General features: G+C 33.0%; 1 protein-coding gene across 27 annotated transcripts in view; it reads right to left on the reverse strand.

Moving 5' to 3' along the window:
- LOC127845801 (adhesion G protein-coupled receptor B3-like) overlaps positions 1–15,199 on the reverse strand; it is a 37,673-nt gene that overhangs the window by 14,132 nt on the left and 8,342 nt on the right. For 3 of the 27 annotated variants that reach the window (XR_008033447.1, XM_052377075.1, XM_052376957.1), the window contains exons 9-14: positions 12,906–12,932; positions 11,844–11,973; positions 11,072–11,256; positions 9,977–10,131; positions 8,931–9,061; positions 8,523–8,701 (exon numbers count right to left, since the gene is read on the reverse strand). Coding sequence is in view for 22 of the 27 variants with exons in the window: in XM_052377075.1 (XP_052233035.1) it covers positions 8,523–8,701; positions 8,931–9,061; positions 9,977–10,131; positions 11,072–11,256; positions 11,844–11,973; positions 12,906–12,932 (807 nt within the window). In the remaining 5 variants the exon portion in view is untranslated. Of the gene's footprint in view, positions 1–83; positions 151–734; positions 805–1,071; positions 1,223–1,761; positions 1,865–2,181; positions 2,280–2,496; positions 2,630–2,759; positions 2,810–2,961; positions 3,062–3,164; positions 3,241–3,442; positions 3,566–3,725; positions 3,832–3,962; positions 4,035–4,179; positions 4,384–4,611; positions 4,704–6,645; positions 6,793–8,092; positions 8,273–8,522; positions 8,702–8,930; positions 9,062–9,976; positions 10,132–11,071; positions 11,257–11,843; positions 11,974–12,905; positions 12,933–15,199 lie in introns of those variants that run through there. The other 24 variants (XR_008033444.1, XM_052376965.1, XR_008033448.1 and 21 more) reach the window with 21 other exon arrangements.

Consider the following 15,199-nt stretch of genomic DNA (forward strand, 5'->3'; position numbering starts at 1 on the left):
GAACCCTTTAAACACTTAAAGAAGATATATAAAACATATTGTCAACGTGTTTGCTATTCTACATAACGGAAAACTAATCTCACCACAACTATGGCAAGGACCGGTCCTGCAAATGCCCAAAACAGACCTGACTCCACGGACAACCAGCAGCTGCAGTACGAGATATACAATATTGGTTATAATAGCTTAAATGGAATGGTTTACAGCTTGGCAAAATGACATTAAAATGTCACAGAATCTGAAAAATGTATGCGTTATATTAAACCAGAAAAATAGCAATATTGAGTTAGCATTAGAAAAAATGCTCCATTTCAAAACAGTTATCTATCAAAATCGGTGTATTTAGAATATGTAAAGCGTATCATCGATAATTTGTAAAACACATTTATTTTAAATATAGAGTTTGAAACATGCTTGTGATATACAAAGCATGTGTTTTTACTCCTAGGGTTTCAGGTTTATATCCCGTTAACGGCAAACTTTGTAATCAACTTATATTGCTTGCTATCAATATTATTTTAGAATTTTGCAAATATTAGATCATTTGTAGTATAAACATATTATAGAAATTTGCAAAAATGCAAAAATCTGTTATCATATCCCTTATATTACTCTATAGTCTTTAGATGGACACAACTTAACGTTAATAATATTTGACGTATACTGTCGTCATGCATTAATGTTAAAGATACAATAAATTATGTCCTTGGGTTTATATCTAAAATATATCTCACAATCGTGCATTGCCGTAACCGTCCAACTGTGTCGCGACCATGGACACACCCACAATAATGGCAGGAATACCTAACAAATCAAGGACTTATTTTAAGGCGTAAATATTTTGATTTAAATAAAAAAAATGATTATTCAATCAATATTCATATATATTTCCGCAATTTTACTTTATAAGGCAGTAGAGTCGAAACGTTGATCAAATTATTTCTAAATAATAAGTGTTTTTGTCGATGATTGTTTTATTAATAACACTCATTCAAATTGTATACCTATCTGTAAACAGAAACAAACATCTACATCATACAAATGTATATCGTATAAACCCCTACTACTAACCATATGACCCTGTCAAGAAGTAAGGGATAATGTCCCTCTTGGTGAGCGGGCTCAGCACCATCAACGCAATAACGCCTCCTTCTGCCAACATCAGGAAGAATACCACGAGATACACGTAGTGAAGCAACACGGCGGTAAATGTACAAGCGCCCTTAAAAGCAGATACACACATTCTCATGTTTTGCAAGCTGTAATGACACACGATTGTTTTTCAAAAGCGCTAAGTATCTTCAAATTCATCTCCAATAGACTTGTTGATTTAATTGCTTCCGAAGACAGTTTCTACAATATTAAGAATGTTTCACCTTACAATCACTGTTTAAGAAAGGGTTATTTTATTGTTGTTTTTACATGTATACTATATTTATAAATATGCAACAGCAAGTACGATACACATTATCATACACTGCCGTTCAAATGCAACTTTACAATGTCATACAATACCATCGGTTGTGTGTGTTTAATTCCTATACGGAATATATACACAACGAACAGAGCTGCACACAGTTGTAACAGCAAGGTTGCTCGGTTTTACTGTACCATCATTGATCGCAATGATATATTTGAGCAGTTTTCAAAATAGTTAAATTTTGTATTTTGCAATATGTGTACATTTGATAATTACAAAGTATACGTTGATATTGTTATACAACTATTATAAATGGATGTCATGACCCTTTTATACAATACCATTGGTTGTGTTCGTTTAATTCCTATGAGGAACGCTAGATACGCAACGAACAGAGCTGCACACAGGTTTAACAGCAAGGTTGCTCGGTTTGACTTAACCATCCTCGAATCAAAGAGTAAAGAACGAAATTATAAGACCAGATTCAATGAACCTAACATAAAATATATTTAGAGCAAATGTTTTATAAGATATATTAAAACTTATTTGAGATCACATTCTAGATGGTTTGGATGGTGGGTGTAAAGGATATATTGATGTTGCTTAACCTTAGTCAATGAAGGTTCGTTAACCTCATAATTAATGTTTTATGCATAATTAATCTTGAACGAAAGGATCGCTGTCAATAAAAAACAATAACGCGACTTAATACTTCAGACGTGTAACGTCAACACTGAAAGCGGCGTTATAATTGTGTTTACCTCCAACAGTATACGTAAATTACTGACGTTGTTACAAGACCTGCCAGGGACAGACAACATCCAACCACTGTTATAGCACTGAGAGCCTGATGATGGATCTGAAATAAAACATAAAAACAAAGTCAAATGCAAAGAAAAGTATATTTCTATAACCTTAAAGTTTTCGCTTGCCTTCGTTTGTTATGTTAACGGATTGCTGAAACTTCTCACTTGGTACATGGTACAAACCAAACTTTTAACATTAATTTGTATACTCGTAAACTTTTAATTCTAAAGACAAGAAGATGTATTTGCAGGACACTTGTTTAAGTGTACCTTTTCTACTGTAACGCCGGGACTCATCAGAACAGCAAAGTTTGTGAGATGATTGCATGAGCAGGTTACACGTCCAGTCTGTTGATTAAATTCGACCAGTTTGCATCCGTCGCTAGACCAGAAGCCTTCACCACTGCATTCAGATATAAACCGTTTATGGCGGATGCAATGGCTTTTTATAAAGAAAACGAAGAAGTGCTATTTGCATCGTGCATTAAACTAACGATAGAACTTATGGTTACAATTTTAAGTTAACGAGTTACCTTGAATAACCCTTTTCCCAGAAGCTGCAAGACGGTTTTGCTAAGTCTGTCTGTGGAAATAAATAGCACATAAGGTGGATTAAATTGTTAAAGAAATGCAAAATAGAATATAAACCCAGTATAAACAGTCATGATATATACGTTTGAACATTTCAAAACGACAAGAAGTTTGAAGTGTGTTAGACAAGATTTGATTACATACATTAAATAATTCGAATACTAAGGTGACGTTCTGTGCATCAGAAGCCGTTATGGAATCGTGCACGCTGAATGCCAGAACCGGGGCATTGATTTCCATATGCCTGTAACATAGCTATATTTATAGTTATTTACACCACGTAGAGTTTGATATATAGCACGTCGATCAATGGCAAAACGAACAATATGAACAACTTGTGTACGTACATCGAGTCTTTAGTTTTTGATGACATTATCGACGTCATATTCCTGAAGAGGGATCCACTAAACGTCAATCCACCAGCTGAAAATAACAGTTATTAGCTGTATTGTATTTATTACCTTTAATTGTAATCTGAAGTGTACAAGAGGAAGGCCATATATGCACTAACTTAGGATACTGTGATATGATTGTGTTATATTTACTTTTATATCTGCTTAATGCTCACAAAATATTAAATTTTAGTGTTTTTTAGATGTTCATAAGGTTTAACAAAACAAGTTACTTCCACGGCATGCAACTTCAACAGTGTCATGTCGCGTCAAAGCCCACTCTGGTACATTTCCGTTTTTCTCGCTATCTGGAAACTTTATCTTTGAGCATTGCTCCACAGAGCCTATTTCAAGAACTAAAACAAACACACACACAAAAAACAATTAATTGATGTATCACACATGTTTTTCAACTGGATACAATGTGTGATGTACATAACATGCATACAATTAAGATTTAAATATAACAAGGGCATTTACATTATAATTTAAGTATTTTGTCTTCTTGCAACTTACAAATGTTTTCTTTTCCAACAGTCAGGTTTTGTTTTAACACATCACTGTTGTTTGCAACTTTCGATATAAACTCATCCAGTACATTGATAACCGTGGCAGCTCCGCCCTGCAAAATGAGTATAGAGGTAAAATATATAATTCGCAAATCTATGAAATAATTATTCATTGTTCAACCGTATAAATAATTATTTTACACTCAATATAAAAACAATTATCAATAAAACAAATTAAAGCAACCTTGTCCATTAGAGCGCCCCATGAATGTGTTGTCCTATTGCTGATAAGACTATCAACAACATCGACGAAAGACTGCAATAATATAAATTTAAATTACAAGTAACTACACCTATAAATAATCAAAACAATAAAAATAGTTTCTTTACCAAAGATTGATCATATAAAAAACAAGACACTCGTTTCTCAGATTTATAAAGTTTTAAAATTGTTGACATACATCTGTCACATTTTCAATGGCAGAGGAATTTGCTTCAAAATGATCAGTAATAATTTTCATTATTTCTGTCGCCGTTTCAATATCACCAACATGAAGTGTCGTCTTCTCCACAGACGTCCTGTTGTCATGTAGACTGGTGCGGATTTCTTTCCTCAAATCATTAATTGTTTCTTTAACATCGTCTGCACTCACGTTGTTTTTAACCTGAAAAGATAAGTATGTGGAGTATTAAATATGAAACCAATATACGTGGACACGTATTGTTCTCATTTTTTATTGAAACACACAGAGGAACTTGTTGGTCACATTCAAAAGGAACAAAACAAGTATTACCTTGCCGTTTTGTTACTAATGAGCATAAACAAAAAGTAACAATACCTGATAAATAAACATGTAGTCAGCACTATAAATAAAGAACGCTTATGTTCTTACCTTGTTTAATAACGCATAAATAGCCTGCTTGGTGCAGTTGTACACGGGGTTGTCATAATAACCACTTGTATTGCACGTTCTTGTCACTATGCCTTTTGAATATTAAGAGTCATATTTAAATCATCTTTATATGAATTGTGCATGATGATATCTATCTAGAAAATTAGTTTTCCTCAAATGTTAAAACATGCTTTAAGCTAGGCTGAATTATTATTTTACAAATGGTATGCGTCTTAATATTACCAGTCATTGATTAGCTTTTAACATTGTTTATCATACTTGATATATGTTTTTTTTGGTGCTGTGATTGATTGGCTTTAATAGCCAGTTGAACGAATCGTCACGGTACGAATACGGACGCAAATTTAAATATAATTGTTGACATTTTTAATGATTTAAATGATACAGAAAATTATGAAACTACAATATGATCATTATTTAAAAACATATTTTCGGAAACGGATACTACAAACGTCAATAGAAAAAACTTCCTATTTGTATATTTTAGTATTTGTTTGTCAGATATTTTTGCAATTGTTTAAAGTAAACACAAGTAAACCAGCACATCACACAGTTTAACTGATTTACAGTAAAATGATAAACTACCCAATAATGCTGGTTAAAACCAACGTACAAAATCATATTTTGATTCGAACCCGCAAAATCGAGATTTGTGTGGCGAACATTTTACCACAAGGCTATTTGCATACTATTTTTATGCAGAAAAAAACATCTGTTGTAGTTAATGTAAAAATGTGTGTAACATCTTTTAGTATATGCCTGTTTAATGCTTTTAACAAAATACAGGTTGTATCAATCGTTGAAACAAATCACGTATTATACTACTCGCTGTTTTCCGATTCCGTATTACCATACTAGCCGGACTACTTTATTCGACCCATTTAATGACGTCACATTACGCGCACCCCTATTTTATATTACGAAATATATTACGTACTACATCCTGTGACGTCATTTTTGTGACGAAACACAATAGTTTTATTTAAACTCTTTGGATTTAAGAACATGTCGGACGTGGTATTTTTAACAGTAAACTATTTGTTTTAAAACATCGAACGAGTGCAAAACGTATTTTGGAGTGTGCGTTTATCATGCATAAATGTAAATTTCGATAGGAAAACTAAGGAATGCAATAAAATAGTGTGGTTTAAACTAAGTTTCGATAAAGACACGGAAGAATAGAAGTTGAAGTGCATATCATTTGAACGTTTTTGTTATTAACATTGGATTAAAGCTGTCAACTTAATTGTTATAAACATTGGATGAACGATGACATTAAGGTAAGCGTGTCGGAAACCTGTATTTTTCCTGTTCAAATGTTTACACGTTAATTTACATAAACTGTATTCATAAGCGTCTTAAATATACTATGGCGTACCGTTTTAGTCATTGTTTTGTCAGCTTTGTTAAAGCAAAAAAAAACAATTGTTAACTGATTTCGTGAGTTGTTGTATATACAATAAAAGGAATATTACGCTAGTCAATTTTTCCAAGAGTTTGTATCAGTCTCGTGGCTTGTGCTATTTCGCATCACACTCGAGGCTCCGCCCCTCGTGTGATACGTCATCACACAAGCCACTCGACTGATACAAACTCTTGGAACAACTGACTTGCGTAATATTCCGTATGTATTTTAACTCGACGTACGTTAAAAATAATACGAACACTGGATGAGTATATTAATAGCGGATTGCATCACACTACACGTATTTTTGCTTTGTCAGAAAGATATCGGAATATATAATATAATAATGTAACAAATAGACTTGACTCTTTTGTCATCCGAAACTGCTTTTTATTCTTTTGCTCATGTAGCTGGTGCTGCTGAATATGATTCTTTCGTTTCTACTGTCACTGCTGCGACTGATTATTAGTTTTGATAGCATGGCACACGAAACTATGGTGACGAAAAAGATAAAGATAAAGGGATGTTGCAATTGCTTCTACTTAAGACAATAAACATAATAACGACGAAGGTGCCGAATATGCTAATTATGAAAAGAAATAAGTTACCAGAGTATCCGTCCGAGCAATTTTTATTTACAATGTTCCCCGCATCAACTGATGGCCAAACAAAACCGTCAAAATCAATGCTCGAATGGCATTGTACAGGATCCGCATAGGATGTGGGGTCAATATAATAATCAAACGTTTGCTCATCTAAACAAAATAAATATAAGTGAAAAAATATTTACAAAGTGTAAGTGGTTTAAGTTTTTATGTTTCTTGGGTACGTGTGTTTAGTTAACTTCATTATGCATTGAATTTTATTATGAGAATGTGGCGAAAAAAACCTAATTAATTCAAAATAAGTATTGTCAAACAAAACTTGACTGATATGAGGCTTTATTTTTGTATATAGTTTTGAAATTAGGAGGCGCCGGAATTAATTTGTAAGAATAATGATATATGAACATTTAGGTTAACAGATTTGAGTACTTCAAACATATTAAATATCGTATTAGACTCACATTATGTGCTTGCCGTATTTAGCACTTCATGTATAAAAAAAGACTACCACAGTACGATTTATCAGCTATATAATTACAACACTCATTATAATGTTTAATAACGGATTAATATACAGTTCAGTCGACATAAAAAAAGATCTGTTTAAATGTTGATAGTTAGACATTCACCGAGTACTGTTGTTATGAATGGTAAGTAAAGTATATGAAATATCTTGACTTTCAAATTTACCGTTTGATAAATTTTTACTAAGCCTTATACACTATTCAATATTTTGGACTTGACCCGCTCTGATTTTAACATTGGGTAAATTCCTAAACCCACTATTACTGAGCGGTACATGTGTGCATGTGTTTTGGTTGCATATTTGAACAGTGTATAGTTTTTCTTCCTTTGTGAATGAATCAGTCGGAATACTGTCCAGTAAAGGTATTCGTATGGAAAACCACACGTACCAAACTGATTGAACCGACTTAAAGTATACAATGTTTTAAGACAATCCTATGCCTCCGGGTTGTGAATGCTGCACACGTTATATATATATTCAACATTGTATTACTTTCTGCGACTACCTCCCCCTCCCCGTCCTTTAAAAACAAAGTAGTTTTACTGAAACTTAACAGGTCGCATTGTGTAGACATTACTGCAAATTACTTCCTTTACCACAACATATCTGTAATAAATCATAGCCATATAATACTGTGTTAATAGTGAGCTAATCAAGGGACGATTAATAAATACTATTTGTTGAGGAAACATAGAATTGAATCGGAAAAAATAATGTCCCTTCGGCTAGTGAGAAAACGCCGCCCTCATTGATAAACTATTTTATTTTAAATAAGCGTTTTCTTACAGATATATTTGATTTATGTAACAAATGCATGACGTGTTACCGATTGAAATGTCTTAACGTTTCACTAGAAACATAATTATGGGATTCACAAATTATCTGATATCCAAATGCCCATGTTAAATAAATTAGTATACTTACACGTCTTCTCACACCGGATTGTCTCCCATTCGCCGTTTGGCATGCATCTCATATTGTTTAATGTCAAGTTCTGTGAGGCCCTGTATCCAGGGTTGCATGAAACTTTCACGACAGAACCGTACAATGTCAAGGTCCCACTTTTGTTTTTTCTGTTGACAATGTCCGGATGTAGAACACAATCTTAAATGTTTGATTTAAATAGTGTGTACGTATGCTGATAAATTTAATGGCTAGTACATGTTAACCTATCGAAAATATTTATTGAAAATATATATTGAAAATATAATAAAATAGTATATCGAAAAGACATTGTACTTTGACATTCCTTTAATGATAACAATTTCAATGCAGGGGCATCAATAGGGTAATCATTATGTCTTAACAACTGAATTTAAATTGCATCTACAGTGAAAGCAGATGTTACGTTTACCATTTACATAACACTCTACGCCAACATCTTCGCTGTGAGAACAGTCATGTCCACCCCAATCATTGTGTGTACAATTAACGATAGACGATTCGCTCCCTGTACAAATTACTTCATCTAACCATATTTTGCCAACTCCTTTCACTGTTGATTCATATTCCATCAATGCGCCATTTTTCAATCTAAAAATTACAATGTTATCCATTGTAAACCATTGTAAAACACTTCTTTCTAACGACAACGAAAATCATATCATTTTTAAGATTATTTTGTGTATTTCTTTATTTTTGAGTGCAGCTATTACGTTGAGCTAAATATTTATATATTAAGTCATTTTAATATTTAAAATCAGTTGCAAGTAAATTTACAAGTAAGTTACCTTTATTCAGTAAATTATATTTTTTTAATTACCCAAGCTCTTTACATAGCACATTTGCAAAAGAATCATCAGCTCCGTCATCACACACTGATCCCCACTCGCCGTTGTAAAATACTTCAACTCTTCCCCAATTCATTCCTCCATCTGCGAGCCGCACGTTGACTTAAAAAAAATCATATAGTTGTTTCAATTAGGTACATAAAACAACACAATTACCTGTCCTTAAGTATTGTAATGAACTGGTCAGCTAATCCCCCTTATCTCCTTTTAGCGAATGTTATCCCGCGTACGCAACATCTTACAGTAAAAGTAATCAAACGATCGATACAATTTCAAAATGACATCCTATTACTAATATTACTACTACAACAACTGCTACTTCCTATTCGTTTTCTGCTTATTTTTTCCTCCTCCTCCTCTTCCTCCTTCTCCTCCTCTTCCTCTTCCTCCTCTCATCCTGATCCTGCTTCTTCTTCTTCTTCTTCTTCTTCTGTTTCTACTACTACTACTACTACTACTACTACTACTACTACTACTACTACTACTACTACTACTACTACTACTACTACTACTACTACTACTACTACTACTACTACTACTGGTGTACTACTACTACTACTACTACTGCAACTACTACTACTACTACTACTACTACTATTACTACTACTACTACTACGACTACTACTACTACAACAACTACTACTACTACTACTACTACTACTACTACTTCTACTACTACTACTACTACTACTACTACTACTACTACTACTACTACTACTACTACTACTACTAACACTACTACTACTACTACTACTTCTACTACTACTACTACTACTACTACTACTACTACTACTACTACTACTACTACTACTACTACTACTCCTTCTACTACTACCACTACTACTACTACTACTACTACTACTACTACTACTACTACTACTACTACTACTTCTACTGCTACTACTACTACAATAAAATAATAATAATACACAACTACATTTACTTATACCACTGCTATTGATTTTGCTACGGATACACCTTTAATTTTTTTTTAATTTAAAGACTTGTGTTAACTTATCTTCTCCATGTAACTGTTGTGCGTACAACGTGGGTCCATGTTGCTATTATTCCGAGAGACGCTGTCCTCGAAGTCCTCGAAGTCGCATGTATTCGGACAGAGTAATGTTTTATTTTCTATATAACCGTTTGTTATTTGAGGTGTGGCATCGCATCCTGAAATTTTTTGTGATATGAACTTAGATGATTTAATTATATTTAAAACAACCTTACAATAAAACTCAGAATAACCGTACGCTTTTAAAACTCAGAATAATCGTACGCTTTTTTTACATTTTCAGTTGTTATTACGCCGTTGTATTTATTAAAGTTTATAAATGTTGTCTCATTCGTTTGTTTGTAGCATTAATCACAGAGATAACACGTAATTCATAATGGTTTCAACGGGAAGTGTTAGTTTAAGTAATTAAATGCCTTTAATTTATTAGTGTATGCAATGGGTCCTTGTTTCCATCTTTAGACTGCCTTACTGACATCTAGTGTATCTTTCTTAACCGTTGTTGAACAGTGATACTCTATGATACAGATGGAGCTTTCTCCTTTTATTCTTAAGTGTTACTACACAATGCGCTGTATCTGTAGTCTGTATCCGTATTTATGCACTAAAAAAAACTTCATTCAACGTCGGGGCTTTTGCATAAGTGAGCAAGCGTATATTTAAATACACATTTGTATTATCAATTCTACAAATTAAGTTAATACCATTTAAAAGTAAAAAATACGTGCTGTCTATTGTTTGGACCTAATTGACATATATAGATAGAGAAAACCTACAGCGGAATGTGTATACCAAATGTTTTATAATAGTTTATGTACTTTTTTGGTCACAATTTTAGTTTGTGCTTTATTTTAAGTCTCCTGACCTTAGGCCTCTGGTAAAAATGGGGTCATGTATTATCCTGACATTTTGCAGGTATTATTATATACCTCATGTTCTGTTATGAGATATTTCATGAGCCATTTTTAGGGCAGACTGTCGGACGGACGGACGAATAGAGAACCTTATGGACAGACATATAGGAAAGACGCAGTGTAAACATATAATCCCCTTCGGTGAAATCAATATGTGACTTAAACAAAAACTGCGATTAACCACCTTTAGGATTACATGCGACTCCAAATGCATTATTAAGCAAACAGCTGTGATTGCCCCATCCGTCGTTTACACAATCCTCAATAGACAATTCAGAACCAAAACATTGGACTATTTTTAGCCAAACTGGGCCTCTGCTTTCTTTAATTTTCACCCGTCCAAAATTCAAAATTTCACCAGCACTCATCCTGAAAATGAAAAGGTCTAACCAGTTACATTATTACGCAAACATAGTATGTTTTAATTGTATTAATAAACAAAGAAGTCATTTGGAGAAGGTTAATTTTAAAATCGGCTGTAACGCTTGTTGTGACGTTTTTGGAATATGATTGAGTTGTCAAGTATATATAAAGCTGCAATATACACTGTAATATCAAATACATAAAAGCTTACGCATATGAACCTTAGATAAATCTAAACCCATACATCCACCTTTTGCGGTATTTAGTAATCGACAATCAATATGCATCAACAATTACAAGGTCCGTTTTCAAATGATATTATACCCATGAAGGATGAGATGGATTGTTTTATTTTGACTGCATTCTACGTCAAATATCATTGAAACTTATGGAAGCCTATATTGCAATATCAAATGTTGACACTTATTTCGGATGTTGAAAACAATACATTTAATTAACAATGCTTGATGGCGGTATACTAATTATGTAGCATCAAACCTGAATACAGCTGTAATCCAGTTAATTACAAGTAAAACTGCCAACTTAAAAGTTGAGAAATTTAAAGGTCAAGATCAACAAAAAAAGCATGGTACCCGAGTTGGCTACAGAGAACATCGACGAAATTTAAATCCCAGTTGTCATTGCACACTGTTCCCCACTCGCCCTGGTGGAAAACTTCTACCAGTCCCCAGTTTCGAGCTCCTCCGGTTAGTCGAACATTTCCTTTGTACAAAATGACTTTTACCATAACTGTACTAGACAATGTACGTAAATTTAAGTAGCCATTTTCAAAATGACCATGTAAATGACGGTTTCTTTCAAAGAACAACTAAATGTGGAGTGTGTTTATTCTGCATTGAGAAAGTGGTTAATAGATACATAATTGAATGTTTTATAACATAACATTTAATGAACTGTTTGAAAACGTGATGTCGAATTATGTCACAATTTAGGAAATTATCAATATATCGTGTAATGATCATAGATATTGATGGATTTTGAATAGTTGAAAAACTGTATCTTGAATTGCGCGATTGTTTTGTGTTGCTTCAGAAAAGAGCTATGAACGCAGTTTCATTAAATTATGCGATTGTCTGATGTCCTACATTTCATGTTGTTTGTCTAACAATTCAAGATGAACAAACTGTACGCTAACATTAATATTCTATTATTAGGCGAACACGTTCTTGATAATGAATTTTAAATAATAAATTAGCTAGCTGCATATTAAATGTGGTTTTTATCTTCGATTATCTGTTATCGTAGTCCAGCATGGGGTAAATTTTTGTATTATTTAAGCTGAGTATTCCGTGATGTTTAAAACGTACAGAAACTTCTCAAACACTCCATGACCTGCTTCCGAGGACGAAATCACAGTTTGTCAAAACGAAACCAAACACAGTGTTAGTATAGTCTTACAGTTATTCAATACAACAAATTTAATAACTAGTGGACTTCCATTTTACATTAAAATATGTCACCTTATTCTATTTTAGTGAAGGTTTATTTAATTTGGAAACACGGATAAAAGGTTAAGATATAAAATATGCAATTTTGAAAGTTAACGCTTATTAACTCGCTAAAAAAGTAATTAAAAACAATATTTCAATTCGATGGCTAATACAAATATTGTCATTGATTTTTATATTGCCTACCTGTATCTGTCCGATTATCAACTGCAACTGTTGTACAAAACAAAAACAAATACAATAAAACATTGTAATTATCTCAACCAAAAGCAATACATATGTTTTATTTAATTTTATACAATGCGTAAATACTTGAATAATGTTCCAAATGTGTTCACAGTATATATAAAGATAAATTAATGATCACAATGAACACAAAATGAATACATTTGCATAGTACGAGTATAATTATTGTTGATTTATGCTGTGTTAAAAAGAAATATTATTTACGAATTATTCATTTATTAATCTCTTGACTTGTCACAAATAAAACAACCAACGAGTGTCAATCCACAATTTTCATTAAAAAATGTACACCAAATTTAGATGTATCATTTAAAATTATCATTCAGCAGTTTAACACAGAAGGCTACATGTACGGTTTATTTTAAACAAATCTGAAATGATTGATAAGCGTTGATTGATATAGAAAACTTATTGAGCACATTTTAGGAAACAAATCATACACTTTGATTCGCTTTTCGTGGTTTTGTGCCTTTTATATACACTCATATACAATAGTTGTTGTTGTTGTTGTTGCTTTCCAAAACAAATATCGCTTTGTAATTGAATTAAACGTCATAAATATCCTAAATATGCGTATTCCGCGCACGTAAGAAATAATTCATTTTAATCAGCGCATATTCCACATAGATGAACCATATATTATTGAATGGGTTCTATGTATACAGTCGACATAATAAAATATGTAGGAAACATATATTAAGATAATGATTTTATCCTAAGAAAGCAATACCTACATCATCAAATGGTAATTTCCAATATTTCAGTTCGATATAAAGATTAACAATATGTCAATGTCGACATTCTGCGATAACCTAAATTTAAGGTGCACCAACTGCCTCAGTCGGTACCCAGATTAGAAATCCGACTTGATATCGTCAAGATGAATATTCTGACTACGTCATATCGAGATTGAGTATAACATAATTGTAACAATATGTTGCTTAGATTCGACATGGCTTACTTACTTTTTGACGCACGTTACCATGATTATAACTCAGTCTAGATATTATCAAAGCGTCAATTCTTACCAAGTTTCAACGATTGAGTCAGACATGTTGACTCTAGAGAGGTAACACTTTTGTCATAGTTGGCCTGGTGACATAGTCTTGGACTCATTTGACCCAGATACAAACTCGGTTTAGATATTGTTAAGATAAACATTCTGTTAATCAAAATTTAGTCATTAATAAGGCATTTTGGTTGATAACAAGTTTCGTCTACGATTTGAGCTAGTGAACTAGTTTGCGAACCCATACGACCCAGATTCGGGCATGGTCTGGATATGGTGAAGACAACGTCCACCAAATTTTCTTGAATATTGGGTTATAGATGTGGCCTCTAGTGTGGTAAAACGGTTTCCCTTTAACTTGACGTGATGACCTTGGTTTTGGACACGAGTGATCCAGATTTGAACTCGGCCCAGATATTGTTAAGACAAACATACTGAACACGTGTGGTCAAGATTGAGTAATGATATTTGACTCTAGATTGGTAGCAATATAATTTCTACAACTTGACCAGACGGCTTTACTTTTTGACGCTCGTTACCGAGTTTTTACCATGCCTTAGATACACTTACATTAAACATTTTGACCTAGTGTTATTAAAGTGATATTATGCGCATCTAACAGTATATGCTATGTTTATATGTGTCTATCGCAACCGTTGTTTATTTTTGGTATTTTCACGTCATATACACTTATATTTGTTAATGCAGCATCAACATATTAAAACAATATCCCGGAAAGAGAAAAATAATGCATTTGAATATCAACCTTACTTTCGTTTGACAACTGATCATGCATGTACGATGTGAATCTAAATTTAATTTTAGTGCAGATTCGTTTATATCTATTCATACGACACACAAACACTAACTCCGATCCTAATAAAAAGACAGTTCCACTCGGCTTAGTGGACTGTACAGTCATGTAAAATATCGAATATAATATATATTTTTATGAACAACTGGTAGCAAGATGAGTTGCAGATAATTCGTCAGTTACCACATTTTAACTAACTCTTTTGACCTGTTAATTCTTTTCAGCTCAATTCAACAGTGAAAAAATGCGCATAATATCACTTTAAGATTGAGTCACCAATATTGCATCTATTGTGCTTACAAGGTTTTTCGACGACTTAACCTGTTGAATTTAATGTTGGACACACATGAACAAGATTGCATAAAAGCTCATTATCATCGTCATTCTCATTACTGGTATAACCGATGGGGG

This window comes from Dreissena polymorpha, chromosome 1, assembly GCF_020536995.1.
Source record: "Dreissena polymorpha isolate Duluth1 chromosome 1, UMN_Dpol_1.0, whole genome shotgun sequence".
NCBI lineage: Eukaryota > Metazoa > Mollusca > Bivalvia > Myida > Dreissenidae > Dreissena > Dreissena polymorpha.